Genomic DNA, 14,782 nt, shown 5'->3' on the forward strand with positions numbered 1-14,782 from the left:
GGTGTAGAAATAGTTTGTTAATTTATAATAGTTTGATAGAAAATATCTTACGTTTGGGCCCCCCCAAACTGATCAACCTAGCTACGTCCCTGACCCACAAACAGCTGTTTCTTAAATGGAGTTTCTGCATACAAGCGACACTATCTGTTTAATTTCTGGGATTATTAAGAACTTCAGTATCACATAGAGAAATAATAGCGCCGCCACGCTACTGGATCCGAACCACCGGAACTCGAACCTGGCACCCATTGATTACAAGGCGACGACGTTACCAGTACGCGAACAGGGAGGCCAAAATAAACTCGTAAATGAAATCAGGAAAAGGGAACACCATGAAATAATAATTTTATTTGAACATTTCAGGGAAATCTACATGCATAATATTGCCAACACAAAACAGTCTTATCATAAGAGGAACGTTCTTCTCCCGCCACAGTTACTGCGTCAGGGACGACACTTTGATGCGCCCTATGAAGTTGTTGAAAGGCGACGCCAAGTAGTAGTAATCGCCAAAACGAATCATTTCTGAGATGTAGCGAATGTCACCTGGCGGACACTGGAAACTTCTGGTGATTTCGCCTTTCTCGTCCAGTTCAACGATGACGCTCCTGGCAACAGCAATTCTCGATACCATTTCAGTATTGTCTATCTGGAAGAAAAAGGATGGCATACAATTATCATTTGGGGAATGGTACGGAGGCAAAAATTCCCTCCGGAAATAGAAAAGTCACCTCCACCCCTCCGAAAATTTCAATAATGGCAGCTACGTTCACTTTGGGTTTCTTTCATTGGCATTAATTTAACGTAGAACGTACATTTTTTTGGCTTTTTCGTAATAATAAGCATTGATTAAATCCTGTTTATAATTAAAAGTCAAAATAATAAAACAACAAATATAATTGTCTGTCATTAAAACTCAACTTCCACAGAGTGGAAGATCTGGTGTAATGTAAGCTTCAATTGAAGTAACAAATTTCAACTTCTTGCAGCTATTTTAAAGGTTAGTCACTCAAAAGTTGTCTGTGCAATGGTGGTGACGTGCTAGTGAAGTCATATCGAAATTTATAATCAATTTAATTCAATTTAATTAATTGGCAATTTAATAACATTAGTATTATTTTTATTAGTGTTATGAATTGGTTCCTATGACATCCCCCGGAGAAGTGTCGGCGATTAGGGGGGGCCGTGGGGGGCAGTTGCCATCCTCTTTCTGCCACTCTTGCTCCCGCACTATGTTAAACCTTATGTATTAAGGGAAACTTAAACTGTCCTTGTTCCCCCCGCCCCAGTTTTAGAACCCATTCGCCGCCATTGCCTCGGAGGAAAGTGGTTGGATTGAATACTGACTTTCTTAAGACATGATTCACTGATTTATTATTACTTCTGTCATTTATTTGCACACACGCACTGCAGTATGTTTATCTGTTTTATCATTTCTTTGTGTAGTAGTAGCTCTTTTATGTATTTTCTTTTTTTCATTAATCAATTACTCTGCTATATCATTCTCTCTCTTGTGGGGTTAGGTGGTAGATCAGCATTTGCTGAACCTCGACCAAGAATAAAGACTATTGAATTGAATTGCATAATAGGGGTCAAGTGCCCATATTCCGGATAGGTTCCTAATTTCGGATACCAAGAAATTTCCACCTTAGAACAGCAGCGCCGAAGTGCAGATAGTGACAACTAACACGCTACTTCGTCCCAAAGTTTCACCCTTGTGCGTGACCTTGAGCAATGTTTCTTTAGTGTGTGGCTGATATTTCTGACTTTTCCGGAGTTTTGATGTAATATTTCACCATCCAAACTTAAGTCCTACAACTAGAAGATTAGTATTTACTCACTTCTGTCTAAATTTTGTATAATCTTGAGAGATTCAGCAAACATTATTACGTAGTTTCAGTCACATTATTTCAGAGGGGGAACTCACATAATCGCCATATTGAATATGCGACTGGGTTTCTTAATTTCGGATGCTACACGGATACCTAATTTCGACTATCCGAAATTGTGCACCCTTTCCAAATACTCATTAGTAACCCTATCCGAAATTAGGAAATACCCTATCCGACATTAGGCAACCTTTTTGTCAGACTAAAAATATGCATACAATTCTTTGTTTCATAAAATATACCAAGTATTTCTTATAAATGTTAATATAACTTTCAGAAACATTAATAAATATATGTTCAATGTTTATCAACACATTTATGGCTTATTTTGTTTACATTTAGGTACTGAAAATCTAATATGAAATTAAGTATCCGAAATATGGGCACTTGACCCCTACCCATATATTTTACATATCCCATTAGAGGGATACATTTTCGTTCACGACAGAAACGCAACCCCGTTTCTTTTAGTAAAATACGTAATTTCTGAATAATGAAATATGACGCAATAACATCAGCAGAAAAGACGTAGATTAAGGAAGATTTCATACCGAAGTGACAATCGACAAGTGTCGTGTGTCATTTGAAGACCGACCAATAGAATGCATTCTTGTACGGAAAAGTTTCAGGGGTGCCTCTGCTGGCACAAGCTCCGTTGCATATTGTCGCTTTCAGTGTTACCCGACAAAAAAAATAAACGACAGGCAATCATGAATCTGTATTGCATGATTGCATATGCAAAATGTAGTTTCTTTGAGAACTCATAGCTTGGAAACTAGGCCTGAACTAGCAAAAAGTTACCAAGAAAAGTATTTTTCCTTGATGTTCTTTACACGCTGTGAAAGTTTATTGCTGTTATATGGCGACAGCTAGTATACATCACAATAAATTATGTTATCATGTCATTATAGCAGATACCAGACGTTTCGCCATGTTTTTTTCATTTCCTTTTATCGGTAATACATCATCATTTCCAGGGTGTGATAAAGATGGATTAGCAAGAAATAGGTAAGAACAGAATTTTATGAACGTCAATCCTAGATTTGACATACAGATGTCAGATTAGCGAGGGAAATTATCGAAACACTGTGAAGCGTGCAGTCAACAAATGTGCCATTTATACAGGACAGTTTTGATGCGCCAATTATACGAAGCAATAAAAAAAATGTAGAATAATGTTGGATTTAACTGCACCTTGAACAAAAATGCCATATAAGGAAGCCAATTACGGCAGGAGTAAGGGAGGCGATTGTGCAATATCGCGCATAAAGATAGGAATACGCAAATTGTCCATCACCATTTTCCAATGGAGTGCCAAGAAAAAATCTGGAGAGATTTTAGCCACAGGCGTGCCGTTACACCCTCATATGCATGCATAGAGATAGAGAGAAATAACAAGAGAGAGAGAGAGAGAGAAATTCGAAGAAACTGAGTTTCGAATGCAGAACAATCTTTGACAAAGAACTAACTCTTCCACTCACCTCATGGACAATTTTCTTGACAACAGTAGGACCATATCTTCTCTGCAGATCGTGGGATCCTTGGAACATCCTCGTCAGGAAGTACAGTAACCCTCTTATGAGGCGGTGCTGGCCGAGTCTCTGTGACAATATATTGTAGGACGGGTTCCTCGGAGACATTAGGCTCACGAAATACCCTCCCTCGCCATTCGATTTGATGCCGGCCGGGACACCTGGTAGACGGTCGGCAAAAGTCGTGTATTCTCCTTGGTGTGTGCCACGGATGAAATATCTATATAAATGCAAAATAAAAACAACCGGTGAATTTAGGGAAAGTCAAGACTGGCTGATGTATGGACGTGAAAGAACCACACTGGCATTCTGAATTGTAGGAAATCTAGATGTGTTGGAAATTCCTTTTAGAGAAAACTTTGATTATATAGTTACCGGTATCTTGACGTTTTAGGGACATTCCAGCGTTACGTGTGTGACATTCACACATAAAATGTAAGTAATATAAATACAATCGTACATACATCACTAATAATAACCCGTGGCGCAACAGCCTGTGAGAGCCAGGGTCTGTCCATGTTGCCACAATCTGAGGGCACAATTTCCCTTTTTCGACCAATTTTCCCCTGCACCTAAACAAATAATAATAATAATAATAATAATAATAATAATAATAATAATAATAATAATAATAATAATAATAATAATAATTATTATTATTATTATTATTATTAGCAGTGGTATTATTTGTAGTAACAGAAGCAGTAGTAGTAGTCAGTAGCGTAGCGTCCTAGTACGCCCATACGCCCGGCGTTCCCTGATTTAAAATGTTAAAAATGCGTAAATATAAAGTAAAACGTGACTAATTATATACATGTTTGAGCATTATGGCATTATAAAAGCTAATTTCTCGATCCGTCTACAACGCTCCACTAACATCTCTCGTTATAGCATTTCTCTAATGTCTCTGCTTGCCGGACGCCGGCTAGGTTTGGCGTACAGGACCATGCCTTCCTGGAGGCAGAGAGGAGGAGGGAAAGCTTGTCGCTTGGATCTCTACAGCACGGGCGAAATGCTCTCGCCATACGCAGGCGTACGGAGCACCTAATTGGTTGTAGGGGCCATGTGACCCTTCCTGCCTTCCGATTCAAGGCGCTGTGCTTCCGATGCAGACGACAGAAGTAGAATACCCAGTTTTTCGCGCTCGTGCCCATAGACAAACCTCGTGCTGTGTGATGCTACAATAAGCAATATTGACTGACGTATCTTTCTTTAATGACCACTGCTTTGTGTAATTTATCGCAAGAACAGTGAAGTGCATTAAAAACTAAAAGAACAAAAAAGTTTTTGTCAAACAAGTTGATAAAGTCCTCGTGGTAGAAGTTCAGCCTGAGGCTGCTCTACCACCTAACCCGCAAAACTATTTATTTTAAAAAAAATATTTTTTCGTTAGTATCTTACTGCCTAATATTGTGCCAGTGGAAATGTTTAGCATTCGTTTCAAAACTTAACATCGTATGATCTCTTGACAAAATTATTTTAAAATGTTTATCAGCATTCTCAAGATGCAATAAACAGTGGTCTGAAATTCTGAACTACTAATAGGCACTGTTACGTCAGTAGAGTGTACGATTGTACAGAGTGTTTTGCACAGCGCGCTAAGACGCCAGAGGTTTCCGGTTTGAATCCCGGCCTACGCATGTTGGTTCTTTGTGGGTGTCTCTTCATCAACTTCATCAATATCATCACTCATATTCATATTTGCGATTAGCCAAAAGTGGTAGAAAGCGAAGTAAAATAAACCCAATCAATCAATAGTTGTATCATCCACAACAATGAAGTCTACTGTAACAGTAGACTTCATTGTTGTGGATGATACAACTATTGATTGATTGGGTTTATTTTACTTCGCTTTCTACCACTTTTGGCTAATCGCAAATATGAATATGAGTGATGATAGTACTGTTGTTCTAGAGGCTCTTGGGATTCAGGTAGTTTTTTTTAATGACTTGCGTCATGCCGAAAGGTTTCCTTGATTATAAAATACTGTTTTGCTACACGTGTGTTATACGTGCGGAGCAAAATACTTCGAATGGTGTACGGTGTTTCTGACTTGAGCAATCTAATTAAAAATGGTATAAAACACCAGTGCTCCAAGCATTTGTTGCACACTGAGGCATCTTATTTTCTAGATAGAACAAGCATGGATCATGTTTTATCGGAACCCGGCTGACTTCATGTAATAAACACAATGAGATTGTGATTTTAAATAGACAATACATATGTCGGTTAATTCCATAAGTAAACTCTTAAGCAAAAAAAAAAAAAAGGCCTACACTTCCTTCGGACTTGGCGTTCCCATCCGAAATGCTCATGCTACGCCACTGGTAGTAGTAGTAATATTTCCGTTGGTCCATGCTCGTATGAAGAAAAAATTAAACAAAATTTTCACATAGATGTCAGCTTCATCGCTTTCTGGTCAGATGCCCCAGGTTTGAATCCTGGTCAAGAATCCACTAAATCGATAATTCTCATCGTTACAATTATCCGAAGGTACTCTGTATACAGAAAAGCGACGTGCAATAAACATAAAAGAAATATAAGTAAATACAGGCTTGTATTCAAAGGAGCAGAAATAAGAAGGTAGAGATAAAAATAAAAATGTGGATATGAAACTGGAACTTAACATATAATGTTATAATGTAGAGTCAGATATCTTAAAATTTCCCTGAAATTGTGGTATTTTTAATCGAAATTCCATTTTCCCTTTTAGATAAAATTTCGGTCCAAATTTCCCTGCAAAAGGGAAATTTCCCTTCATGTGGCAACACTGGGTCTGCCTTCCGACTGCCGGCCTCACTCCCATCTGAGGAGGTGGGACATCATCCAACCAGTTACGGGGTGACGTGCGGTCAGCACGACGAAACCCCAGTCGTGGTTGTAGGTTTCCGTGACCGGGTTACGCTACTCATTCGTAGCTCCCCGACTTCGTCACGATGGTGGGTGGCCACCGGTTCCGTACACAGGCTGAAATCTCAGGAGAAAAGTTGTTATGCTTTCCCTGGGAGACTAGAACCTGCGCGCGTACCGTACAGCCGAAGATCAAAGCTTGCGCCTTATAAGAACGCACGAGCATGGTGCGCGACACATACATCACTGGTTTGGCTCAAATTTTATAACGTCATTAATTTATTTATCCATGCAGAAGTTCATACTCTTGAGACGAACCTTAGAGCATCATTGGAATGTTTCCTATCAATTAAACACTACGACAATGACCTCAAAAGTAAAGTCATTTATCACATAATAACTGTACAGTCAGAGAAAAGGCACTTCTGAGATGCTAACATTCTCATTTACTTTAATTGGGATTTTTGCAAGAAAAAAGTGTTCCTGACTATAAAAATACACCTTTAAGTTCTGAATTGCTTACTTGATAATTCTGCTTTTGCCCGTCTCGGTAATCAAGAGGTGCTCTTCGTCGGGTGACAGTTGAATGGCGTCAGGGAATCGTAGTCCAGAAAGTAGTTCCTCATTGGCTCCCGTCTTCATGTTGTATCGCAGAAGCCTGCAAATCATAAGTTCTGAGTTGGAGAAGTTTTAAATAATACAAAAAGTAAACATTGCAGTTACTATAATAGCACATGTTCGACCTTGAAAGATTACGTCAAGGAGACCGTAGCACACACACACACACACACACACACACACACACACACACACACAGTGTCAGTGGTGGCTTGTAACCACACATTCGCGATTATCTCGAAAACTGTTCGTTTGCAGACCAATGTTTAATGAGACTTTTCTGCTTCTATTATCGTGTATTTCACCTGTGTCAGTTTGCGCTATTACTTATGAGACATCCTGTGTGTGTGTGTGTGTGTCTATATATATATATATATATATATATATATATATATATATATATATATATATATATATATTTACACACACACACACACACAGAGAGAGAGAGAGAGAGAGAGACACACACACACACACACAAACGTACCTTACTGCCTTACTGGATCCCCTAAAATGTTTATTTCTGAATACGTCCTTGATTGCATGATAAATTAATTTAGAGCAATTGCGACCATGGACAATTGCTACCAAGATTATTTAGTTAGTTAGTTAGTTAGTTAGTTAGTTACAGACCAGATTAATTGGCTATGTGTGAGAGAACAGACTCGATTTCCCACCCGAACCCCCGAACAGTCAGAGATCCATCATTCATGCGTGGAGGAAGGTTCAAAACGTGGACTTTGAGCCATCCTCCGTGGCTTTGACAGGACACTATCAGCAATTGTTTTACTCTCCCGGAAATTTGATAAGCTAGGTTCCACAATCGCGTAACAGATTGACGAATGTACCGAACACATCTTTGAAATAGTTAACAAACCTTTATGCAACATCCTAATGTTAATTCTCATTATTCCACCAATCAATCACCAAATGATCTAGTTGAAACCATAACTTAATCTTATTTTTTTGTGCCTTACCGCGTAGCATATTGCTAGGCCTACCTTTTGCTTTCTTTTCTTGATATTTGGTAACAAATGATTATTAGCACAACGTGAAGCGCTAACAAATGAAAATTCCGGCGCCATATCACGTACGTAATTTTAAAAGCTAGAAGGTTCTATTATTTTCATCATATTTCGCAGCTTTTCTTGGAAACCTATATTTTCTCATCGCATTTGCGAAAAATGGATGAGAAGCCCAAAGCAGCCTCCACCACGTAACGCAACTCTAAAATTGCGTTGGAATCGAACCAAGAACCTCTAGATTGAATTGGGTGATGTAGTTATTTCTCATTCATCTTTCAGATGGTTATCACTCGCTTAGCCTAAAGTTATATTGTATGTGAAAGGTTACATTTAAAGGAAGGGCGATAGAAATTAACTTAAGTTAGATATGGGTTTTATACTCTCCATGACTGAAACGATATGGATTGGTTTAGAAAAGGATATTACTTGCCTTACAAATATATGGAGATTGCTCCTACACTTGTCCTCTCAACTATCACTTGTCTGGCCTCACACACCATCGGCCAATAATCGTTCTCCACTTCACTTCTCTCTCGCAATCTGCCGTCATTACTCTCTCTCGTATTCTCGCCAACTGATCTCACTCCCTGTCAATTCCAACACTCCAAGCCTCCTCGTCTCTCAAGTCAATCACCTAACGTTTGCCTAATTGCTTATTCCGCATTCCTTTCTCTGCTTCCTGCTATGCTAAGACTTTATACTTCTTACCCAATACCTTGGGTACGATACGATAGAGCAACCACAAACAAATGAAAAGGAACGACTCCCTGCCGTATGTAGGGGACCTTCCACTTTATAAATTGCTTTGTTGGCCACGTGGTCGCAATTGTCCGTTATCGCAATTACCCGCGATCGCAAATGTCACGATATACCAATGTAGGGTGTCGACGCGCACAATGTCCGCAAAGTTCTCGGCTGGTATAGATTACATTAAGATTAACAGCTTGTTTTGAGAATGTTTTGTTCGTTGGGGCCTAGTTTCAGTGGCCTGGCCGATGGCGTAGTGTTAAGGTTGTTGAATTGTAATCAAGGGGTCCCGGTTTAAAATATAGGGTCAGTCTCGATCAGCCTATTTGGGCATAAAGTACACTTAAAATCAATTGTAATAGCTCTCGAAAACGGAATTTTTATCCTCTCTGTATGCAATCACGCGGTACAGACAGATGCTCAGTTGTCACGGTCATTCATTTTTCTTTCAGACAATTTACTAAAAACCGAGAGCACATGCTGGCAGTGTGAAGTCGCCGGGTTTAATTCTTCTCTCTAAAATTATGCACGTATCACCATTCATACCTGCATTACATATGCTGTTATATGCTCTTATATTTAAAGTATGGCCTCATAAATTTCATTCATAAGTATTTACACTACAGGGGCGGCCCTTATCTTGACTGCTTACATAGTTGTTAATGGTCTAACCGCAACAGAAGAAGTTTTGCAAAGATTAAACTTCTATACTAAACCTTAATCGTTAAGATTTCGTCAACCGTTTATATACACTTTTTCCAAAAATGTGGTCCATCAGAATTCTGTGGTCATTAATATGTGTAGACTACATAATAGTATCGTTAAGGATAAAACTGATGTAGATTTTGCATTCCCTTACGCAAAGTACATATCAGTAATAAAGGGCTACTCCTCAAGACAAAGTTAAGATGTAACGATAAATGGTATTTAATTTTCTTATTTTTATGTTGAGTATTGTATGTATTGAATTGCACTTAACGTTATGGATTTGTATATTATCTTTTATGTTTATATGTTCGATAATCTGAAAAATATCAAAATGAGAGTTGGGTGTTTATCTCTTTTGTTTAGTGCGGGTTTTAATATGGAGTTTCGTTATACTGTTTGAAGTCTGAAGCTTTAGCTTCATGTATATTGGTACTATAGTATTATTCTGGTTTTATAATTTTTCTTTTGTTGTATTAGTTGTATTGTGTTTGTCGGTGGGTATATTGTATTGTGTTTGTCGGTGGGTATATTGTATTGTATTTTGTATTGTGTTTTTTTATCTCTTTTTTTGTTGCATAATGTGAGTATTGGGTTTGTGATAACCCATTGTAATTGGAGCATTGCTCTGTTATGGGATTGCTTATAAATAAGTATAGTCTGTCCATAACGTCATAAAAATAATAAAAATTGTGTCGATTTCCGACGGACAACAAAATGTCTGTGGCACAGGCGTCTCAAGATTTTCTAAAATTAAAATGTTTCGTTAGGTGCCAAAAGTGGCAGAAAAGCGAAGTAAAATAAAGTAATTAATTAAAATCATTAATTAAAATCGAAAAGTTGCGTTCTTAAGTAAGACATATCGATGTGTTTACATGTCATTACAAGAAATAAACGTCTTAACGGTATTGCTAAAGAAGATGTAAAGAGAAGGGAGACTGAAGAAAAAGAGGAAAAGAATAGATAAAGGGAAAGGAGATTATGAAGAATGAAAGATAGAAAGAAAAATGGAGCGAGAGATAAGGAAACCAGGAGAAATTAAGAAGACATAAGGAAGAGAAATAAAGAAGTCAGAAACAGTGAAATAGAAAAAAGGAATCGAGAAATGGAAAGAAAGGGAAACTGAGGAGCGACAAAGAGAGGGAGAGAATAAGATAAAGAAAAAGCGAGAAATAGAGAAGAAAAAGAAATAATGAATCGATCACAGAGAGGGAACAGAGGGTAAAATGAAGAGAAGGCAAATAAAGAACTAGGGAGAAATGAAGAAGTAACAGAGAGAAAAATAATGTTGTAGAAGGGTCAGACAACTCACTCAGAAAAAGAGAGAAAAACAAGAAAAATCTGAAGAGAGAGAAGACAGAAAAAGAAATAATCAAGCAGAAAAGAAGCAATCACGAATAAATTAAAACTGAGAGAAGGTCCAAAGCTAGATAGAAGATATAAGAAACGAACACAAACAAAAGAGAAAAGGGAAAAATAAGGCTGAAGATTTTCCTTATTCAAGGAAGTGACTAGTGATCTTCCTGCGGACGACCATGATTTTCTGTGACGCAGTTGCATACATACAGGCTATAATTTCCTTTCCAAGGGCTCGTGACATCCAAACTGGCTTCAGATCAAGATATTACTAAGGGAAAGTTATTTGCCTTGATGTGCTGTGGAAATAGTCGGTGTTATATGTATAAATATTTTTAAACATTTGACAGTCATTAACGGGCAGAGGCATACCTTCCACTTGCATCCCCAATGAATTCCAGTGCAGCGTGGCGGTAGTTACCAACAGTTGTTGAGTCGGTGTAGTAGATGTAGTCATCACTCGACACTGTCACCCCGTTCAGAAGACCAGGTTTTATATTCCTTTTTCCAATGCGGTCATCAGATGATACCAATATGGTCCCATTGCCTGGAAAGGACAACCAAAGTCTACTAATTATTATTATTACCAGTGGCGTCTCGTGGCCTCAAATTTAGCCGGGGCTTATTTTTTAAAGAATTTAAAATATAATGACAATTCACATGAATTACAAAAAAATAGGTATTTTTTTCTTCTAGACTACAAAACTGGACTTACTTTTTTGAAAGAATTTAAAATGTAATGACAAATTACATGAATTACAAAAGAAACAGGTATTGTTGTGAAACATACCTTTCTACGAACGTTGACTCCTGTTCTTCTGCTCAGCAAATTTTGTTATTACTTTTTCGTTGAAGCACTCTATGTTTGAAATGTATTCTATCTCTATTGTAAGCAAGTGCCAAGGCATTTGGTCTGTCTTGTCCCATTGCATTTATTAAGCAGGTTTTAACACGCTTCAATGTGCTGAAACATCGTTCAGATTCAGCTGTTGCCACTGGAGTTATTAAAACTATGTTTGTCATTTTTACTGTTTCTGAAAAGGTGTCCTCTAACTAAATAATTTTAAATAAAAAATGAATGCAATCTACTGATAGAGTTTATGTTTTTCAACACTTCACTACAATAAAGAACACGAAGTTCCCTCTTTAGTTTTCCCTCTTCTATGAAGGGATAATAAATCTGGGAAGATGTTTCTGTTTAAAGATTGTTCTCTTTCATTATGTCCTCGTAGAGCAAGTTCATGTCGACCACAGAATTTTAAGCAATCGATATTTATTATATATGCCTATTTTTCCGGACAAATTCATTGTGTCTTGTAATTGACAGCCTATGTCGTTCATCAATTTGTGTTCGAACATCAACCCTGCCAAACTCACTCAAACATAGCGAATGAAAGCCACCAAAACACTACAGAACAACACGCGAGATCGAACGCGATGCATCGGAACTAGCCCCGAATCAGCGCTCAAATCCATTGCATCCTCCCCTCCTCTCTCTGCTAGCATGTGACCTTCACTTCCTTTGCGACGTGCCCCGGAAAACGATGATTGACATCAATGCCGCTAGGAGCGCTGTCGTATCCATTGCAACAGACGATGAATTTAGGTGATACGTCCACTGACTATTACTATTATTATTTACTTGAAACATGATTACATCTAATTTTACAATTTTAGTTTCCTATTTTCCAAGTATATAGAAGAGCTGTTTAACCCTACATAATATAAGTGTTGCACTATTCGCGATTAAAATTGGCCTCCCCGATGGCGCAGTGGTAGCGTTGTTGTAATCAAGGGGTCCCGGGTTCGATACCCGGTGGAGGCACAAATGGTTCGGATCCCACTTTAAACTGTAGGTCCAGTCCCGATTAGCCTTACTGTGCATAAAGTGGACTTAAAACAACAAATCAATCAATCAATCAATCAATCGCGATTAAAATTATCCGATATGCCATCTGGTGAGATTTTCAGGAACCACTCCAAGTAGGACACTTCGCTGCGCTTCGCTGTGTTGAAGCCGTTCAATCAAAGTATGAGGAACATGCGAGAAAGTAACGTCTAATCAGTGGCGTACGCAGGGAGGGGGTTACGGGGTTTAAACCCCCCCTTTGAGCTTGTGAAATGTTATGAAAAATGATCTGGGAAAAAAATTAAATGGCCAATGTACCACAGTCAAAGATCTGGGACAATACTATTACTACTACTACTAATAATAATAATAAAAATAATAATAATTTGAATTATTATTTCCATGCAGCACGGAGAAAAGCACAGCATTCCAAACACATGCGTCTCTCAGAGAGAAAGCCTTGAAAATTAACAAGTATTCATGAAAATAAAATATGAGGGCAACTATGATTTAAAAGAGAGAAAACTTGTTTTGTATCTCAATTGCAACAATATTCAATACCCTGGCGTACGCAGGATTATTTTTCGGGATGGGCTGGAATAGTAAATGTGGTTAGCACATGCCTTCGTTTTGGAGGGCAGGATGCATAATAAAATATTTCGTATTTTTGGAGCTTTTCAGTCTATTAAAATTGTATTCAAAGACAAAAATGTTAAACGGGACTCACTTTAAAAGAGGTTTCTCATTTACATATTTTGATTTTTTAAAGTACTTAACGGATTTTTATTTGAAAATTCTGATTTTCTCCAAATTTCGGTAGGGGCTGTAACCCCATCAGCTACCCCTCCACGTACGCCAGTGTTCAATGAACATATAATTTTTTTTGTGTGAACAATGAGAATTAACTAAAGAAAGTTCTTGGTTCATTGTAAGAGGTTAATGTATAGACAAAGGCTAGGCGGACAAGAACAGTCACCTGTCCGCCTTCCCATTGTTTACCTCAGCACGTTTGAATGTCTCTCTTTAAAATGTCTCACCTTGTTGACTAGACAATTATTCAAACGAAAATAAGCTTAACAATTGTAAAATGTTTTGTTGGCAAGAACAGAGAGATAATCCAGATGTGAATTATCGGGGACATTTATGCGGGGAAGAAGCCGGAAAAATTCCAACCAATTCCGGAAATCGAACCCGGATCTCCCACGTGGTTGTCAGACGCTCTACCGACCAGACCAACGCAGCTCCTTGGATGAGTTCCATACCTTGATTATTTTAATTTATTTTAATATATTTTCTTGTTTTTATGGTTTTTCTTCACACTTAAAATGTCTCACCTCGTTGACCAGACAATTATTTCGTAACAAAGAAACAAAAAATGCTCCAGAATTTGATAAGAATCGAATGACTAGAAAGTGATATTGTTCTATTGCTTTCGTAAATACTATATTTATGTAGATCTGTAGTACTTAATAGTAGTAGTGGTATTAGTAGTATTATTAGTAGTAATTCAGCTAATTAATTAATTATAAGTATTATTAATTAATTGTGATTATTATTATTATTATTATTTAATTAAAGTATAATAAAACAATGTAAATGTGAATTTGGAGAAAGTTTTAGAAATAACCCCCCTGATAAAATCCTGCGTACGCTACTGCGTCTACTGTTCAGGTTTTTTTTGCTCTAAATTGTTTTGTGGGTCAGGACAAGTGAAAAGCTTACATGTATTTCCACCTAGTGGAATCAACAAAATGAAATGTTTAAATAAATCAGGGAAAACAGAACTGATTGACAAGATTGGCATAACTGAAATGCGGCAAGGAAATTACGAAGAACGCACGAGTCTGTTCACTTTATTTTCCGAAAGATGATTTTATTACCATGAAAGTAAGTTTTAAATTGTTCTTTATGAATATAACATTTTTTCTTCGAAAACAATGTAGTATGTATGTAATGTGGAACAGGTGCAAGTCGATTAAGTGCGAAGATGAAAATAGTTTGAGAGTTAATTTATGTCTGTAATCATAATGGTAAGTCAGAAAAAGGAAATTGTCATGCTAATGTTGCTGTTTCATTCAGTAAGTCAATTTTCAGTGAAGACTGAAGATAGCTTCAATGAAATTATTGTTATTATTATTATCATCCTGTGTTGTTATTAAACCAGCCTGCCTCTTTGGGGGAAAGAACTGCAACGGCATGTTTACATTTTTC

At 37.6% G+C, this 14,782-nt stretch overlaps 1 protein-coding gene across 1 annotated transcript in view; it reads right to left on the minus strand.

The window, feature by feature from the left end:
* Window positions 1–328: 328 nt before the first annotated feature.
* LOC145999935 (adipocyte plasma membrane-associated protein Hemomucin-like) overlaps window positions 329–14,782 on the minus strand; it is a 28,245-nt gene continuing 13,791 nt past the window's right edge. The window contains exons 5-8 of the mRNA XM_083137220.1: window positions 11,095–11,269; window positions 6,795–6,929; window positions 3,371–3,641; window positions 329–649 (exon numbers count right to left, since the gene is read on the minus strand). Coding sequence (XP_082993346.1) covers window positions 437–649; window positions 3,371–3,641; window positions 6,795–6,929; window positions 11,095–11,269 — 794 coding nt within the window. The 3' untranslated portion in view covers window positions 329–436. The remainder of the gene's footprint in view (window positions 650–3,370; window positions 3,642–6,794; window positions 6,930–11,094; window positions 11,270–14,782) is intronic.

Source organism: Lepisma saccharinum, chromosome 16 (assembly GCF_977018435.1).
Source record: "Lepisma saccharinum chromosome 16, izLepSacc3.1, whole genome shotgun sequence".
Taxonomy (NCBI): Eukaryota; Metazoa; Arthropoda; class Insecta; order Zygentoma; family Lepismatidae; genus Lepisma; species Lepisma saccharinum.